The following is a 14,310-nucleotide window of genomic DNA, read 5'->3' on the forward strand; positions in this document are numbered from 1 at the left end:
CAATAAATATGAGAGATGCGCTCTCAAAAAAAAAATTGAAATATGGAGTTTTAAAAATCAACAGAATAGTTCAAACAAATACAATCAAATATCCTCCAAATTAAACCTTAACTAGATTGACGCTTCATTTACTTTCTGATCTTGAAGGCATTTCCATGACATTGGGCAGTCAATCTCTTTCTTAGCTGCCAGTTCATTGATGACAATACCACTGGTAGGTACTTGGACAAATTAGTTGGACAATTAATATAGCCCCTGTCACGAATTTAGCCTCACTGCTAGGTAGTTTAAACCACTTACCTAGTCCAGGTTGATTTTTAAGTGTACAGATAGATGGGTTGTTTGAACCCACTGATCTGAGGACATGTTTTTGCATATTCCTATGCCTCTTATAAATCAGAGCAAAAAAGGAAGAATGAATGGACAGCTTGGCCATTTCAAACAATTATTCTGTCTGGCATGGGTGGAGGAGAAAACAAAGTAGTGTCAGCAGGTTATCAACAGTTAATTTTAGTGGAGGAAACATTACATGTCCAGAACTAAGCACATCTATCTGCCTGACTGCTTTCTCTCTGTCTCTATTTTTTCTCCTGTCTCACATACACATGTACCCTCTTTAATTACTAGCAGAAAACAGTGCATTCTGCACCCTTCATAACATCTGTTCAGGCCTTAATTAATCCAACCCTCACAAAGTCTCCATAGCAACAATACTTAACAGGCTCAGTCTCTGCCTTTGAAAATCTTCCTCTAAATGAGTGACTCAAAATATGGCCATTACCAAAATATGTTTACATTAATTCAGTGTTGGATATAGTGGAAAATTTGCATGGAGGGTATTAGCATGAAGAGACCAAGTTATGAGATCACATTCAGTATCACCATCATAAAATCAACTGCCTCAAACCAGGAATACAAGTTAACACTCATTTTTCAAGGTATTGCAAAAAAAAATCCCATTACTACCCTTATATTGCAAGAAATTCCTATGCTGCAGAAGTTTAATGACCACAGTTATCCAGAGGGAGCATACAGTCATTGTTTGTAGGGCAGTTAGACAAAATTCAAGTGTTAAAAAGAAACTCATCAGGAGGAGTGCTTCCTGAGCTTCTGGTTCTACAGAACTTAATTAAAAGCCTATTGTCTTTTGCTGGCATCTGCCACCTTCTTCCCCAAATTAGAGCTCACCAGCAGCGGCGGGAGACTAAGGCTTTCCAAGGAGGCCATGAATGCTGTCAAGGGAAATGTCAAGCACATTTCTGAGAGTCTGTTTTAGCTCTGTAGCCTGTACAGATCCTGGCTATGTTTGTGTTTATATTTGAAACTGTTATATTACAGACTATAAAAATAAGCACTGATAACTACCCAGAAAGCCTACTCAGATATTATACATGGTGTTCCAGGGTGGGGTAGTAATAGTAAAAAGAGCATGGAAAAATGAAGCCAGGTATTTACCCACAAATGGCATTTCAGTCCATACCAGCTTCCATCAATAAATGTTTAATTTGGGTGCCAACAAGAAGGAAACCATTCATCCAAGTTCTAGATCCTTCCCCCTTCATTGCTTCCTTCTTTGAATAGGCAAACAACCCAAAAGGAGCTGAGGGAGAAGAAAAGATGGTAAACAAACTCTTGGGTAAGTAAAAATGTATTTTAGTAAACAAAGCAGATCCCTTTTATGATATGAAATGAGACAAAAAGCTTTGCCTCTGAACAAGGAGAGGACCTTCCCAAACCTTCTCTAGTGACTGGAACTCTGTGGTGTCTGGGGACATTGGCCCTGGAGACAACTTATCCCCAGATTGCCCAGGGACAGGCTAAGTTGAGCCAGGGGCCTGTGGGGTTTCCTGGGCCTATGAAAAAAAGAAGGGACATTGGGGGAAGTGGGGGTTGGGAACTCTTGAAACCATAAGGGCCAGTTCTCTTAAGGTAACTACCGGATCTAGTGAAATAAGCCAAATATAACCCTACTTCCTCACCAAAATCATTCTTTGTCTTCAGGCAATTGTCTGTATAAGACTCTTGGCTGAGGCAGTATCTCCAACTGACTGCTTTTCAAAGAGTTTTATTAGTAGGCAGACAACTAGGATTCAATTAATGGCATGTTGAAGTTTCTCAGCCATAAAGCTTCTACAAAACTATTGAAACATGGTCCCCCTTCGAGTTACTTCACCCAAAACGATATTCAGTCATCAAGTTGAAGTGATTGCTTTGAACTCACAAGCCAGAGACAAAGAAATGGAATGGAAACAGGATCAGGGTTCTAGGTCTAGTTCTGTTGCCTCTTTGATTTCAGACTTCCAAACTCTTGTTCATCCCCTCATCCCCTCCTTCCCTAAGTATCATGAAGCTCGAACTGTGAGTGCAGCATCACAGCAGGCTTTGATCTTGGACGTCAAATGGGCTGTGAAAAGCTGGTCATGATGCCCCAGCTATTTTAGTTCTCTAGCATGCCCCTTACCCCTGTCACCAGCATATAATCATCACCATCATTTTTAAAGTGGTTACTGCGTAGAATATACTGTACTGGGCTTGATTCATTTAGTTTTCAAAACAGCCCTGCAAGGCAAAGCTATTATCCCCCTTCACAGATAAGCAAACTGAGCTCAGAAGCAAGGCTGCAGGATTGTACAACTTCAAGAGCCCACTGACACTGGACTCCCCGAGAATGGGTCTCTGGAGCACCACTCCACCCGAGGCCAATGGTGCCCTCTGGTGCTGGGCAATCCTGTGGCCCTGGGGGGTTTCAGTTAAGCAGAGCCCAGATCTGCTGGATTTTTCCTTATCTTTTTTTCATATCTTTCCATATCTTTTTACTGCCTCTCTCGCCCTTGGTGGAGGGAGATCTGTGCGTGAGAGACAGTCAAGGAAGAACATGGTAAACTCTTGGTGTTAGTCATTTACAAGATCCTTCTGGAATCTGCCATGTGTCCCCTCTACTCCTTAAAAAAAATTGTTTTTTCTTTTCCATTCTCCACAGAGCCTTAAGGGGTAGATTAAGATGGGGTGGGAGAGGTGGAATCAAAGTTGAAGATGAAAATAAAGTAGGGGGCTCTCCAAGATGGCAACATGTGAGGATTCCGAACTTACCTCTTCCCAAGGACACACCGGTTCCATGGCTGCATACGGAACAATTTCCTCTGAAGGATGCCTGACACGAGCTCAGCAGCTGCTTCCCATCGGCAAATACGACCTTGCCGCGGGTGGAAGCGGCGCCAGACGCCGAGAACTCCCCGCGCTGGCGCCCCGGCCGCCAGGAGAGAGCTCACAGAGCCTAGCTTCTCCCTGAGGAGCCAGGGGTTCGTGCCCCCGCCCAGACCTCGGCTTTTAAGACCTGCACCGAGAGGTGAGCCCTCAGAACACCTGGCTTTGAAAAGCCAGGGCTCACGTCCTGGAGACTCAAGGACATGTGAGGAACTGACAGGCGGCTCTCAAAGGGCCCAAGGCGCAGGTCGCTCGCCCTGGAGCCCGCGCAGAAGAGCCCTTGGAAAGCGCCGGACTTCATGGGAGATTCATTGGCTAATCTTCCAGGTTGGCTGAGGGGCCGGAGCCTGGGGAGAGACTCTCCAGGGCGGAGTGGGGGACGTCGCCATTTTCACGCTCTCCCGCTGTCTCACTGAAGGTGGCAGGCGCATTTTTTTTTTTTTTTTTTTTGCTCAGAGTGAGCGTCTTTACCATCCCCAGGCAGGAGCCATCGTTGTGCTTTCCCTGTGCCGCGCTCCACAGCACCTGCGTCCAGGAGGGGGGCTTTTACACGTCTGATGCCCTGTTTTTTTCAGCAGCAGCTGGGGGGATGCCCCCTGATCACCGGGCTCTGGTGACCAGGGTGCTTGTGTTCCTGGGTCCCACACGACTGTAATAACTGGAGGGACAGTTCTTGGCAGGCCACCACCCAGGGTGCTGCACAGACAGCAGCCTGACCCGTCCTGCCCCACCAACCATGAAAGAGGCCTGTTTGCTCATCCAGGACCTTTGGCCTGAGGAGCAGGCTTCAGGTTTGGCACCCATTTAGAGACCCTACAGAGGGAGCCTCAGGGAATGTAGGCTGTGGACAGCATCTTTCCTCTCCCTCTGCCTTGCAGCGGCTCAACAGTGTCTCCCAGAAGGGAGTTCATATCCTGGTCTGGAGCCCTGATTTCTCTGTCTCCCAGGAGACACCTCCTTGCTTTTCTCCTAGCATTCAGGGCTTCTGCTTGCATTCCCATAGGACTGTATATATTTGCATACTTTAAAAGCTGCTGCCTGAGGGTCTGGCTCCCTGTCAGCCTGAATCTAGGTGCTGAGATCCTCGCCCCCCCCCCCCGCCCCCGCCCCGTGGACACTGACAGGTCTGGGCACACCCTTAACTACTGGGAGCCACTAAAAATAAAATAGGCTAATAGGCTGCTTGGACAATCACAAAGGTTTGAGAGAAAAGAAAAGCTAGGGCAAGGTAGAATGAGATAAGGTCCATCTCCTACATGAGGCCACTCCTTCAAGACTGGGAGAGGTGACTGTTTCACCAAAGACCAGAAACAAGAGGAGTATGTCCCAAATGAAAGAACAAGATAAAACTGCAGGAAAAAAACTTAATGAAAAGAAGAAAGCAGAAGAGCAAAGTGAGTCTGTCCTTTTTCTTTCTTTTTCCCCCACTTAAAACTCTGTTTTGACTCATGTAAGTCATCACCTTGTGGACCCCCCTGTGCCAACAAGCACCTTCAGGCAGTGCCACAGTCCCCCTTCCTCTCGGGTCCCTGTGGCCTGGGATCAAGTAGGCAGATATCCAACTGACCGTTTGACTGGAACCCAGTTGCTTCACGGTGGACGTGGGTGTGGAAGGCTGAGGGGATTAGGAGGGGGCGTATTCCTCCATAGTCTGGCTTGTCATGGAGCCTCATCAGTTACCAAGTTGGAAGATGTTGGGGGAGACATTTGTTTCCCCAGGACTGGTAAGAGAATCCCTGAAAGAGGCAAAAATAAATGTTCTCACTGGACATCTTACCCTAGAGGGGAGGGAGGAACTTTTTCTGTAGTACCTCCAAATGTGTGTTCCAGGGTCTCATATTTTTGTTTATAGTCTCAGGACTTTTGATTGGGTTTACCTCCTTGCTTAGATTTCCCCACCTCAGATTTCCTGAACCTCTGACCTTCCACTCACCCTTCAAGCCTCTGGCTTCTGCTTTAAGACAACTCCCTCCATTCCACGTATTGCTCTTCCTATGAGCTCTCATAGCAACCTGTACTTCCCCATATCTGTTCCTGTGTTTGATTTCTCCAAGAACTTGCAGGCTTAGTCATCTTTATTTTGTTCCTAATAGCCTTTGTTTGGCCTTTGGCAGTCAATGAATGTTTATTGAATAAGTGGAGGTTTAGAGATGTAAATACTTTGAAAGTTAACCTTAGGAAACCTTAAACCAGGCTCAGGAAGTAGCCCACTCTAGGCATTTGGCTTCCTTATTCACTGTTTCCAGCTCTGAAGGTACAATCTGACTAGGTCTAGGACTAGTAGAACCTGACTGAGCAATGATTAAAAGTTTTTCTAATGATATAATATGTACATATATTGACTAATATGCCCCAGGCTCTATTCTGAGGATATTGCATATATTAATCAATTAATTCTCACAATTTTGTAAAGTAATCATCCTTGTTTTATGAATGAGGAAACAGACCTAAAGAGGTAAAGTGACACCCCAAGAACACACAGTAAGAAGACCTGGCTCCAGAATCCATACTGTCAATGAGAAAGGCAGAGATGGTAGATACTTAAAAACCTCAGGTTGATTCTGAGTTTGAAATGTGGTCCTAGGTTACAGGAAGGAATACATATTCCTTTTTTACTTCTGTGTTGTCCTATGATATAATTATGCTCACCTTCACCTTGCACCACTCTTACACACACCCCACCATCACCACGGCTGCTAGTGTTTTCACTCTTTTCTGAATGAACAGGACCCTGATTATGAGTGGGCTGGAAAGTGTTGCATGACTCCAGGAATTATACAGTCCTGAGAAAATACAGAGTAGCCTGGACTATAAATGAGATGGCACATAAATTCATGCAACCTGGGAGGGACAGAGTATAACTGTTGCTTTTCTTTCCACAACAAATCTCTAAAAGAATGCATGGTTTTCCTTTAAGCTCTTCAGTTAGCGTGAAAAGTAGATCTTTTGGAGGAAACTTATTTATAATGCTGGGAATTAGGGTGATCTCTTGAGATTAGTGAATTTCTGTTGGAGCCACAAAGTGACCTCTGTTGAGATCTGAGCTCATTACATAGGACAAAGTGGAGAGGAAGAACTTATAAAGCTTTGAGACATTATATTCAGTTGAAGATTCATAATATTAAATAAGAAAATTACCAAGAGGAACCTATGAACATAGGTATCTGAAAAGATGCTAAGACTTCCCCCCTGGGTGGCTACACAAGGACTCTGTTTTCAGGGCTTGAAAACCAAGTTAACATTAAGTATTTTTTAAGAACTCCATGGGGATTTTGAATGTCTTTACATATTTTCACATATGGATGGTTCCATATCCACTGTCAGGAAAAAGGGGAAGAGTAGATATTTGTAGTTATTGAAAAAAGGATTTAGAATAAAATATCTATAAGCTTTTTAGTCAAGGGCTGTAGGATTCTAGACTTTGTAGAAGAGAGAAGGAAAGTAGATTTTTCTCTCTAGATGCTTTCAGGAATGAAAGATGCATCTTATAATTTAGGAGTTCAGCTTAGAAGTGAAGTGATTGACTAAAGTTTTAATAAGCTATATCCATTGTGTGAAGATGAGTCTCTGAAGCTCTTAATGTGATTGTGACCAAAATGGCAAGAAACAGCAAGAGTCAGAAAGAGTGCCCCCCCAAAAAAGTACCCCTAAAGTAGGTATTCAACTAGCAACTTTAAATAGGAAAACAGACAGTGAAATCTGGGTGAATTTCTTTCCCCTTCTAATTACAGCTCTCTCCTGTTAAATGCTGCAATTCTGGGTGAATTTAGTGCTCTTCCTTTACTTTCACTTTCAATAAGGGGAGAGTGTGTTTTACTATGGTCCTACACAATATTAAAATTTCCAAGTAAAATAGTGAGGTAAAAGATATTTTTGACATTGATCAAAACAAATACAAGTTATTTCTGAAGAACAAGCTGAAAACATTTCCTGGTTTATTTTTCCATACAGGCACCCATACTCCTCTAAAGGCAGAATGTGCTGGTTTTCCTTTGTGGAAAAACACTTAGCAAGCAGCAAACTTTGCCAAGAGAGCAGTTTTGTCCAGGGCAGAGATCCTTCTAGTGAATGGTAGTTGTGGCTCCCAGGGCTGGCAGAGAAAAGCAAGGGCTCTCCTGGAGTTTCAATATTTACATCGAAATTGACTTGCTGGAGCGTTGCCTCTGGGCTGTGTTGAAAGATGCTGAACTGTAGCTTGAAAGCATTACGACCAAGAAAGTGCATCTGCCGAGCAGTGGCCCGGGTTCCAGAGTCCAGACTGTGTCCATGTCAGAGTGGCTTCCAGGTCAAAGCTCAGGCCCAGCCAGGACCCCTGGTAGCATGGTGACTGTGACAGAGCACTATCAGGAGTGACCCACTGATGTCCCAAAGAGAAATCAGCAGGTTAAAAACTGGTCAAGAAAAGGCCTTTCCCACATCTTTCTCTGCCCTCTGGGGCACTGTGGCCACTCTTATAATCAGCTGGGGTGATCATGAACATTTGCCCATCACAAATATCACTCCTTCCATCCAAATTGTGTCATCTAGATCCTAAAAGGCATTTCGAAAACCAGATAATCCAGCAGAAAATGCAATACAGACTTTTACTGTACAGTCATAACAACTTTGAAAATATTTCTGTTTACTCCAGTTGATTTCTCCTCCAGAATCTGAAATTAGGTGTGATAAGTTAATGATTATACAAACAGAGCTGCAGCTCAATAATTTAATTATTAGACTCATGCCCCCAAAATGAACTTGCATGGAATATTAAAGATATATAAATATCTTAAATCAATTTGGATGTGGACAGTCACACACACATTGGGAAAGGAAAAAAAAAATCTCCCCAAAATGCCAGTTTTGTTTTGTTTTGGAAAATAACGACAATGCAATTAGAGGTAAACAATGTTTTCTTCAGCTCCATCTCCACTTTCCCCATCTTGTCTGGTGACTGTCTGTAGATTTAGCTCTGCTTCTGCTGTAAACATGGGTAGCTGAGGGCCAAGTGGATTTGAATCATGGAGGGATGAGAACTCAGTCTGACAGATGTCCAAATCTGCAAGAGAAAGACAGCACAGTCACAGAAGAGCCAGCCTGAGACCAGGCAGGCGGCTGACGCATGGACCCAGAGCTCTCTAAGACTGGGGAGCCCAGGGCCCACACAGTCCACCAGATGGGGAAGTCCAGGGAGAAAGGAACCAAAGGGGTATCTGATGAGTTACCCAATATCATTAAGGCATGTTTGGTTGTGTGTGAAAATGTCTCTTGCGGCTAAGAACAACCTTTACGAACACTCCTAGGGGAGGGTCAAATAAATAGATGCATCAGCATTTGCTGCTGTTGGAGCATGGCTACTGCTGAGGGTCTCCTTTATTTTTAAAAATAGGTTTCAAGGTCTTAGAAATACAGTGTATGTTCTAGTTATGTGCAATAAACTATTAGACTCCAATAATGTATCAGGTATTTTACTGATGTGGGCAAGGGGTGGGGAGAAAGGACTTGAAGAATTGAGACCCTCCAGCCTCACCAGTATGCCAATCTATTAACAGTACACCAATGACTAGCAAGAGTGACCAGGTTCCTAGGGAAAATCATCCCAATATCAACTGTGACTGCATTTGCTCTTTTCTGGTTACCTAGCAACGGTAAGGCATAGTCTTTCCCTGGTAAAACCCTTTGATATATGGTTTAAAGGGGAAGTGAGGGGGTTTTGATTTGAAGAAAAGAAAGACTCTTGCTACAAACCATTTTTTCCACATTTGTATCCATTAACCACCCTACCTGAGGCTCAGCTATAAGGCAAAATTACAAAAAATCAGCTTTAGTGGGAGCAAAAAGCAGAGTATCCATGGAAACCCAGGTAGTGAAGATGTATAGCCCTGAGGCCTACCTGCTCTTTTTTCACTCATTAAGAAGTCATTGTAATCCTTGCCACATTTTATTCCAAGCCTCTATTATTTAGATAGAGGGTACATATAACTGCTGACATTTTAATGACAAAAATGCTGTGACTTTTGCTCTCCAGACAAGGGTCTTTGGTTGTAGAGAAGGTAGGAAGCAAGGCCTGGCAGGAACGAAGAGCAAAATGTCTCACAAAACTCCGTCTTCAGGGATGTGGCCCCCTTTGCTATACCTCCTTTCATCACTTCTTCCAGTTGGCTGCAGGGCCAATGGAAGAGGGGCAGACAGGCTGCAGAAGTGAACACAAGTCACCTGGAGGGGCTGACCTGGGCCTCTGAAGCTGAGCAAGTCCCCCAGGGAGGGGAGGGAAGGGGTGGTAAGGCTGCACTCCACAGCTCTGCTCCTTTAAAGGTTTGGGCCATCCCTGACTCTAGATGCCAAAGGGACACAAAAAAATCCATTTGGATTGTGGTGACTTGATTCTACTGATCCCAATCCCAATCCTGCACTTCAAATACAGGAACCAACTAACTGCTGAAAATATAAGCCGTGAGGAGGCTCCTACCCACCACCACGTAGAGAGTGCCTTCTCTGAGCACAGGGGTGCTTCAGGTCTCTTACAGTCATCATCTCTTCAAGGCCCAAAATGCTGTAACTCACAACTTACAGACCGGGACACTAAAGCTCAAGCTAGTTAAATTCCTTGCCCGACATCACGCAACCAGGAAGTAATCTAGTTTTGAACTCAGAGGACCCTTGGCACTTGCTCATCTGTGCAAGTGTGCCGGAAACAGCTGAACATCTATGCTGCATTTAGGACCCCTGGATGTTAAGACTTATTCTCCCCAAGCACCACATTTGAAGAGTCACTTAACCAAAAAAAGAAACAAGAAAAAGAAAAACTTTCTGGGCTCCTCAAAAGCAATTATAATAAAATGAGGAAGTTAATCAGGTAAACACGAAACACCCCAATTGGTGATTTCACTATCAGGGCAATACAAATCAACCTAGAATATTCTCCATCCTGCTTTATCACACTGGGAGACAAAAGAGGCCTGTCTGTGGTCACAACACACTTTCCTGCTTTCAATTCTTTTTCCCAGCCATTGAATGACTAAAGCCATTTCACCACTAAAAACAAATATTCCCAGTTAAATTACTGACGTTTATTTTTAAACATGCATCAGAACTTCCATTCAGCAGATGCTGGCAGGTTGGAGACCAGTTCAGCACTAAGCCACTGCAGTGCGGCCTCTTAGCCAACAGAAAGGCTGTCCAGCCAGGGCACAAGAAATACTACAAGGGATTGAATGAATAATCATTCATTGAATGAGGTGGTTGGGAGGTGACTGCTGACTGGTGCCTGTGGCAATTAGGCTTAATGGAAGCCCTTAATCCATTTAAGTTTCCTTCCTCTGCGGTTTGAAACAAGAATCCAAACACTAGTGAGTCTATGTATCTGGGAAGTCCCTTCCCTGATTTCAAGAGAAGACTTGTCCAAATAGAGCCAAAGAACCCAACATGTATTAGAATTCTTCTTTCTTAAATTAAATTGTAGGCTCTAGTTCAGGGAGATAGAGAACCAAGAATGAATAAGTGGCTGTGGTGGGGGGTGGGGGATGTGGGGGTGAGGGGGTAAAGTTGTATTCGTGTGTGTGTGTGTGTGTGTGTGTGTGTGTGTGTGTGTGTGTGTGTAAGGGGGTATACAAGTTTAATAAGAACTTTTAAAAATAACAAAAATACAGGAGAAAAACATCTCCAGGTGAGAGCTTGCTGGACCCTAAACTGAATGGCCCACATCGTAATCCCAAATGTGTTAGTAGAGGTTGTGGTGGTTGTGTGTCACCCAGAGGGGAACTTAATTTCCTTCTCCTTGTTCCCTCTTGATTTCTACCTGAACTGTTCAGGCAAGGTCAGACAGCCTGTCTTTGAAATTAGAAACCGTTCCGTGCTTTCTGATTTTATTATTCCATTTCAACCCTGAAAGAACTCCAGTACAGCTGAATTGCATACATCTCAAGGTCAACCACCTTTTTCCGCACTTGTTACCCTAGAGGGTATGATCATCACATAGAAACCTAAACTGAAAAAAACATTTGTTAAAATTAAACCTTGCTGATTCAGAAAGCAGAAGGCTTGAGGACTAATTATTCATCCAGTTTTGTGATCAAAATGCCAGTAAATTGCTACCATACAGATGGAATACCTTTTTTTAATAAGCAAAGAAATATTAATGAAATCATAATTTGGTTAACTAAAAATGAAATGCTATTGTAACAAAACAAAACTTCAAACTATAAAGAATTTTTCAATCTAATGTCTCAACACAACTTTCCCTCCTAGTTGACATGAAATAATTTAAGCCTTACCAAACCTGTGGAAACTGAACAGAGTGAACATTATTAACCTTACAATAAGTACAAAAAGCTATAAACACATGAAAGCCTGAAAGGCCTAGCTAAACCAAGTGGAGAAGAATCTTGGTTCAGGGATTTTTTTTTCTGTTTTCCTGAATATTTATTAATACCCTAAAACTTCATCATTCACAAGAAATTCCCTTAGACCCACTAATGACATTTAAAAAAATTTTAAGTATCTACATTTTGGCTGGTATTATTCCCTTTTTCTTGCCAGTGTGGGGCAAAAATGCTACCCTGTTACCAAGGGACATGAGCTGCATGGTGCACTGATACCCAGAGACATTCCCTAAATTGCCCTTTTTTAGCCCTTAGTTGCAACCTGTTGGTTGACATTGGCATTAGCATTTTCACACTTTTTTCTTCTCACCTGTTGTTGGAATTTCAAACTATAGGGAAGAAAATCAGGTCTGAATGACATACAACTATAGAAATCAGCTCCTGAAAAACTGACCATTGCAGGAAGTAAAATCAAGCTCCCTGCCATTGGCTCACCATCACTATTAGTCTTTGGAGCTAACTGGATAACTGGTTATTTTCAAGTCCAGACTATAAACTCCAGGTGTAAAATGCCATAAACCATATTAAAAATGAATAGAATGCCTCCTAAACTGTGGAGTGAATGAAATCTCTTAAATCACAGGGTAAAATGTAACCTTGAGCAAGTCATTTCCCTTCTCTGGGCTTCAGTTCATGAAGGATTAAACTGAAATCATCATTCAGACCTCTAAACTTTTTTATACTGTATGAGGATTTTTACATCTGTGTTTTGGCTCAGTAATTGACCAAATAATATCCTAGAAGTGCAAAAACCAAATGAATTTTTCAACTGCTTTATGCTCAAAAAAATACAAATATAAGTTGCATTTTAAATGTTCTAGGGTAATTTCCAGGTATGTGTCCCACTGGTCTACCTTCAATCTTATCAAAAATACATTTACGTTGAGCCCACAAGCAATCCTCAAAAGATAGTATTTGGAAAGCTACTTAATGAATGCAAGACAATGTCTTCAGACAAAATCTGTGCTTGATCCCCCTCTTTTATGACGAGCAAACTTAAGAAACTTGTCATAAAGAACAGGTTTGTGACAAGTCAGAAAGGGTTGTTTATCATCTTTAATTAACAAAGTCTGCCTTTTTCTGGATTTTCCAAAACACATTTTAAATCATGATTTTTAAACAAAAGCTTTATTTACATTTAAAAACAGCAGTTAAACTTTTACTGTAAACATCAACCACCAAGGTCTGAATTCAGGTCAGCGGTGTACCCATGGCTAAGCATCCAGCTGCTCAAGGCTGAAAAAAGTGTGTCACTGGCGACGCCGTGTGCAGCCCTCCCCATGCCTTACCCCTTTCCATTCTCCCCAACAAAACTCACAGAGCATCGTGTCTTCTAGGTCTGGGCTCTGTTCTTGTTTGTTTTAATGAAGTGTTCTTATTACTATGTCCCTTGTGCATGTTCCTCAAATCAAAATTCACACTTTCCTAGAATAACTCTGCCTCAAAAGAATGTTTTTCATTCTCGTTCCAAGTCTGCAAAATAACTTGTATTCCCTATTAATGATCGATTCATGCTCATACTGTGAAACATTTAAAAAATCATTTCCTGATGGCATTACTGGCAATCACTGCTTTTTCTCAGGAGCATTAACGCACGGCATTTTCCTTGTAATGCAAAACACTTATTGTACAGAGCTCAACGTATCTTCAGAGCAATGGAAAATTGGTCTGTGTCCCAATTTTGCCAACTCCATTTCCATAGTGAGCCACAAACAGGACATGAGCCTCTGGCATGAACACAAACCTGGTGATGATATCTGAAGCCAACCATCTCAATTCGTGTCATGGTTCCCTGCACTAGTTCTCCTGCACCAACAGAAATAGTTGAAGTGCGCTCTGGGATGTGTGCGGTATGCATGTGTACATTTGTAATGTCAGAAAGCAAACTGTGTCTAATTCTTGTGAAGTTGTGACTTGTAGAGTTGGACTCTATTTTCCTTCAATAATCAACACGTTTGGAATAATCTATGTCAGTTATATAGGTAACACTGAGAAGAAACGGCCATGGAAGCAGTCAATACGCTGATAAGCAATGTTATGACACGTTCATTATCTCTGTTGACTGAACTTTGATTTGCTCTCACACTCTCCTTTCTCCCCCACAAGGTGCCAGTGTTAAGAAGCCTTGACCTTCACATCAGGGGGATACTAACAGGTATTAATGATAAAAGAATACAGTCCTCAACTAAGTTGATGAAACTCTGCATAAATTGTTTCTTTATTGACAGATTCCTTAGAACTTTAGTAGGCTCAACTGTATTATAAATCTCACAGGGGGAAAAACAGTATGTGACACCCCCAAACTCAGGGAGATTTTTCTCACTGTGTACTTTGCGGTATTGTGTCCCATGTTAACATACTTTGGGAAATAGTATGTACTAGAGAATGATAAATTTATTAGAGGCAAGGAAACAGAAATACACGACTAAGATGCCAGAATAAATCAGGGGTGGGAAGCTAGAAATAGATAAGGTTTTCCAAATTCAAAAGCTCTTAACCATGTACATGTATGTCTATAGCAGAACCAGGAAATAATCACTGGTGGCTGCTAAAATCATTAAGAGTAAAAGCTGATGGGGAACTTTATCATGGATGGATCAAATTGGCAATATCTGAACTCACAGATCAATCTTAACATCACAAAAAGAGAAATAGATGTGGTAAAGCTCCTGATGAGCTGCAATAGGAAACCTGTAACATATACAGTATAGGAAATACATACCACCATCTGTGAAGATTTTTTCAT

The 14,310-nt window shown here is 42.4% G+C and overlaps 1 protein-coding gene across 4 annotated transcripts in view; it reads right to left on the minus strand.

The window, feature by feature from the left end:
* Positions 1-7,103: 7,103 nt before the first annotated feature.
* Positions 7,104-14,310, minus strand: part of ARHGEF28 (Rho guanine nucleotide exchange factor 28) — a 309,233-nt gene continuing 302,026 nt past the window's right edge. For all 4 annotated transcript variants that reach the window (XM_036886062.2, XM_036886063.2, XM_057494358.1 and 1 more), the window contains one exon: positions 7,104-8,242. In XM_036886062.2, the coding sequence (XP_036741957.2) occupies positions 8,079-8,242 (164 nt within the window). In that variant the 3' untranslated portion in view covers positions 7,104-8,078. The remainder of the gene's footprint in view (positions 8,243-14,310) is intronic.

Source organism: Manis pentadactyla, chromosome 2, assembly GCF_030020395.1.
Source record: "Manis pentadactyla isolate mManPen7 chromosome 2, mManPen7.hap1, whole genome shotgun sequence".
NCBI lineage: Eukaryota > Metazoa > Chordata > Mammalia > Pholidota > Manidae > Manis > Manis pentadactyla.